General features: G+C 22.9%; 3 protein-coding genes across 3 annotated transcripts; 1 reads left to right on the plus strand and 2 right to left on the minus strand.

Moving 5' to 3' along the window:
• Positions 1 to 193: 193 nt before the first annotated feature.
• On the minus strand, positions 194 to 1,216 carry ENU1_068240 (ubiquitin carboxyl-terminal hydrolase domain containing protein; the record flags this gene model as incomplete). Its single annotated transcript, XM_008858351.1, has 1 exon — positions 194 to 1,216. One exon carries the CDS (start codon positions 1,214 to 1,216, stop codon positions 194 to 196), a length of 1,023 nt encoding a protein of 340 aa, XP_008856573.1.
• A 785-nt stretch (positions 1,217 to 2,001) lies between these two features.
• On the minus strand, positions 2,002 to 3,000 carry ENU1_068250 (hypothetical protein; the record flags this gene model as incomplete). Its single annotated transcript, XM_008858352.1, has 1 exon — positions 2,002 to 3,000. One exon carries the CDS (start codon positions 2,998 to 3,000, stop codon positions 2,002 to 2,004), a length of 999 nt encoding a protein of 332 aa, XP_008856574.1.
• Positions 3,001 to 3,134: 134 nt separating this feature from the next.
• Positions 3,135 to 3,704, plus strand: ENU1_068260 (hypothetical protein; the record flags this gene model as incomplete). The annotated part of the gene is made up of 1 exon (XM_008858353.1): positions 3,135 to 3,704. The coding sequence occupies one exon, from the start codon at positions 3,135 to 3,137 to the stop codon at positions 3,702 to 3,704; it is 570 nt and encodes a 189-aa protein (XP_008856575.1).
• Positions 3,705 to 4,394: the final 690 nt, after the last annotated feature.

Genomic DNA, 4,394 nt, shown 5'->3' on the forward strand with positions numbered 1-4,394 from the left:
ACCTTTTCTTTTTATTTATCATTTTAATTACTATTTTAAAATTAAAAAAATAAAAAGAGCATATTCTAATTTAAAAGGAAAAGTTAAACAAAAACGAAAGAAGATAGAAAAGAGAAAGTAAATAATTATTTCTTTTTTGGTAAAATGTTTTCAAAGTAAATTGTTTATTAATAGTACTTTAGGTAGTTAAAAGTCAAATTCTTTCATAAAACAATATATATGACTTTTCTGAAACAATATCTATCTTATTAAGAGGTTTTACTGTTTCATCGTCAAAATGATACCATAAATCATTTATTTTACAATTAGCAGTAAAATGACCATGATTAATTGAACCTGCATGATCAATCGTTGCATATAATTCATATTTTGTTACTCCAATAACAAAATCATTTAAAGGGAAAAGAATTGTAGTTTGATCTTTTTGTGTGTAATTTGAATGTTGTTCAAAACGAAGAAGTTGAATAATAAGAATTGGAGGTGTTACAACAAACTCTTTATTATGAATTTGTGTATGATTACATTTAACACACATTTGAAAAGAATATAAATAACCAACTAAGCAATCATAAATTGTTATATATTTTAATTCTTTTAATCCAAAATAATTTTTAAAATTAACTTTTTTAAAAAATGAAAGATTTTTAATAATTGGTAATTGTAATAATGAAAATGGTTCAGAATGAATTGAAGATATTCCACAAATTTCACAACAAAAATTACTTACAACTATTCCAGTTGTCATTTGAGTAATAATTGATTTATTATTTTTAATATATTCAATATAATTTTTATAATAAACTTCATTATGTATTATAGGTGGTGGTTGAATAATACTTGTACCTCTAAGGTCATTGTCCATAACATCAAGTAATAATAACAAAAATTCTGCAGCATCTTTTTGTTTTTTATCAGAAAATTGTTGGTTGTAAATACCAAATGTAGTAAAAAAATATTGAGGATAAATTGATTCTTTACGAGTATATAATGTTTGAATTGTTTTTATTAAAGATTCGGTAACATTTTCTATTAATGAACATTTTGTGTTATTTTCATTTATATAAACTTTTAATTGATATTGTAATGAATATTCTAAAAATTGTTTGGTATGTGCAAGGCATTGTATTACAGCATTCATATAACATGTATTACCTAAATTATAAAGTCCATTTGTTCCTTTAATTTTTGGTGTATTGAAGAAATTTGAAAATGACATTTAACTAAAAAATTTGTTTTAAGTTCTTTTTTTTTTCTTTTTATAAATTGTGTTATTTTATTTGTTAGAATTATCATATTTTGTTTTATAAATAATTAATAGATTTATAAGTTTCAGTTCTTATTAAAATAGTTTTTTCATGAAGCGAGCAGAAAACAATACTCATCACCAGGAAAATTCAAAAAAATAAAAAAATCTTTGACGTAGAAAAGCTGAACTGAAAACTGAAATATTTACACATCATGCAAACAGAAGTAGAGAAAATGACTCAAAAATGGTATTTTATTGAAAATGAAGAAGAGTATGCGTTCTGGATAAATTTTTTTGCTAATCATTTGTCAAGAACCAAACATAATTTAACTGATAATTATGTTGCTAAAAAACGTGAAAAGTGTTTTGCTATATTAATTAAAATTCTTAAATCTCATCTTAAAGAAAACCAAAAGTGTTTTATAGTTAAAAAAGAAGGATGTTTTTTCTGTCCATATGATGTTGTTTCTTATTGTTAATTGATTTCTTTCATTTTTACTTTTATTTATGTGTTATTTCATTACAGTGATTTTTTATTTTCATTTTTGGTGATTGGATATTGAATAGTATGTAAAATTGAAGTACTTTTTGAGGTTTCTATTCGAATTTTTTTTTATTTTAGATCTTCTTGCTTCTATCAAGAATTTCATAGTCTAATATTAGAAGTAAGAAAAAGCTTATTTTCATCTGATGATTTATTTTTAGTCTTTGATTTTAGTAATAAACATCAAAAAAGTTAAAAATCATAAGAAAAATCAATCATCAAACCATTCCAAGCCATAGATGCTGTCCAAAAAAAATTCATTGTTACCATTTAATGGAGTAAAAATATTACTAAAACTTTGATTATCACAAAAAGGTGGTAATGAATATACAGCACAAAAGTCATCAACTTCAATCCAACATTTTTGTTTAGTTATCCAAAGGAAGTCTGGAATAGAAAAAATCTCATCTTTTCGTTTTAACAATGGTAAAGTAATCATATTATCACTTGAGTTAAATGAAATTACTGGTTCTAAATGAAGTGGGCTCAATAATGTAAATACAAATCCATCAGTATCATGAGACCCATATGAATGTTTTGGTGATTGAAAGGATGATGAAAATACTCCAAATACAAATCCATCTGTTGACGTTATCATAAACATTGCATTTTTTACATTTCTTAAACTTGAATTAATTTTAGCACTATATAATCCATCTAGTGATGAATTATAAAAACAACGATAATGTTTATGTTTCATTTTTTCTTTTAATATATCAAAATTTCTATCTAATTCTGGTGATTTATCAAATTCAATAACTTGAGTTGTAAATTCTTTTTGTTCTTTTTCAACTTTACCAAAGTGAATTGAAATACGTTGACTTGGTGGAATATAACCATTTATTGGTTTAATAAATAATTCACTTGATTCAGACACTTCACTTTCAGATGGTGTACTTGTTCTAATAAGTGGTTGAGTAATAAGAAATGGTTTTTGAATATGTTGAATTGAATCAAATAAGGGTAGGTAATTATTTTTAATTTCATTTGGAAGTATTAATCGTTGAAAAGATAATTGGTTTACTTTTTTTTCTATTTCTCGTATTTTATCTAAGCTAGTTTTTAAGTTTTTATCTTCATTGAGTATTGTTTCATATGTAATTGATTCATTAACAAGTTTGAGATTTTGAAGTTCTTTCTCAAGCCAAATCCTTTCTTTTTTCTTTTCATTTAGGAGTTGATTGAGTTTATCAAATGATGTATCTCCCATCAATATATGTTTTGTTTTTTTACTCGTTTTTTCAAGATTTCATTCTTCTTTTTCTTTCGTATAAAATAATTTATATTTATAATAATATTTACTAGAAATGAATAGTAAATCCTATTGAAACTCCAAAAGTCAGAATGACAACAACATCCCGAGAACAAATACTCAAATATATTACTGACTATAATGAATTTGATGTTTGGGAATGTATTGGAAAATGTGAAAGTGATGGAGACATAGATGGTATTGTCAATGAATTACAAGACTATAAAAACAAAAATTCTAATGCATTAATTGAACTTATTAATACAAGGTTTGAAGATCTTGTATTTCTCTCAAAAACATTATCTGAAATTAAAGAAGTTACAAATGAAATCAAATATCCAATGAAAGTACTTGAAAAACAAACTTCAGATAAAATTAAATTAATTAAATTAGAAATTGAAGAAGTAGTAAATGAATTAACTCAAAAACAAGTTTATGAAGAACAAATGGAAAAACAAAAAATTGAAATGCAAATAATGAATTGTTATAAAAGACTTAAAAATAATCTTATTCAACCTAAAAGTGTAGAACAAGTAGAGACAGCATGTTATCAATTAGAGATGTTAAAATATCTTATTCATTGTCATAATGAAGCAGAATGTGCAGAAAAAATATCTCGTTTGGTTTTTTTCTTAATAAAGAAATCTTTGAAATTTATTTAATCTTTTAGGAAGTTTTACTGATATTGAAAATACTATTCATACATTATTAGAAAATTTTTTATTGGAATATGCTACAACAAATGATCAAGAAAAAATAGAAATATGTTCTAATTGTTATCATCTACTTGGAGAAATGGATTTATCTCAAAACATTCAAACAAAATAAATTTATAACTCTTTTTTTTAATATACTTTATATTATTTAATATTTTTATTATTTAATAAACTATGATGAATGAGGATTAAAAACAATATATGAAATGAGAACAATCTTAAAAAAGTATTAAAGGTAGTTAAATGCAAACACTTGAAAATCCTGAAATAATTGAATTAAAAAATAAATTGGAACAACTCGATGTTCAAAAAAATGAGTTGGTTAAAAAAAAACAGGAAATTGAAAAACAAACATCACCTACTTATTTAAAAAGTTTATTACAACAACAAAATAAACAAATTAATCAAAATTGTTCTGAACTTATTTCTAAACTTATGTCGAATGAAATTACTTTTGAAGAATTCTCAACAAAGTTTATTGAATTAAGAACAAACTCTCATTTAAATATTATGTTAATGGGAAAGTAATTAAAATGTTTTTTTTATTTTGTTATATATTACAAATAAATTGAATTTGTTTTTTGAAACTATATAAACAGAAAATTAAAAAAAAAAATAAAAAAGAAACTTAAAAAA

The sequence above is a fragment of the Entamoeba nuttalli genome, assembly GCF_000257125.1.
Source record: "Entamoeba nuttalli P19 unplaced genomic scaffold asmbl_3436, whole genome shotgun sequence".
NCBI classification, from domain to species: Eukaryota; Evosea; order Mastigamoebida; family Endamoebidae; genus Entamoeba; species Entamoeba nuttalli.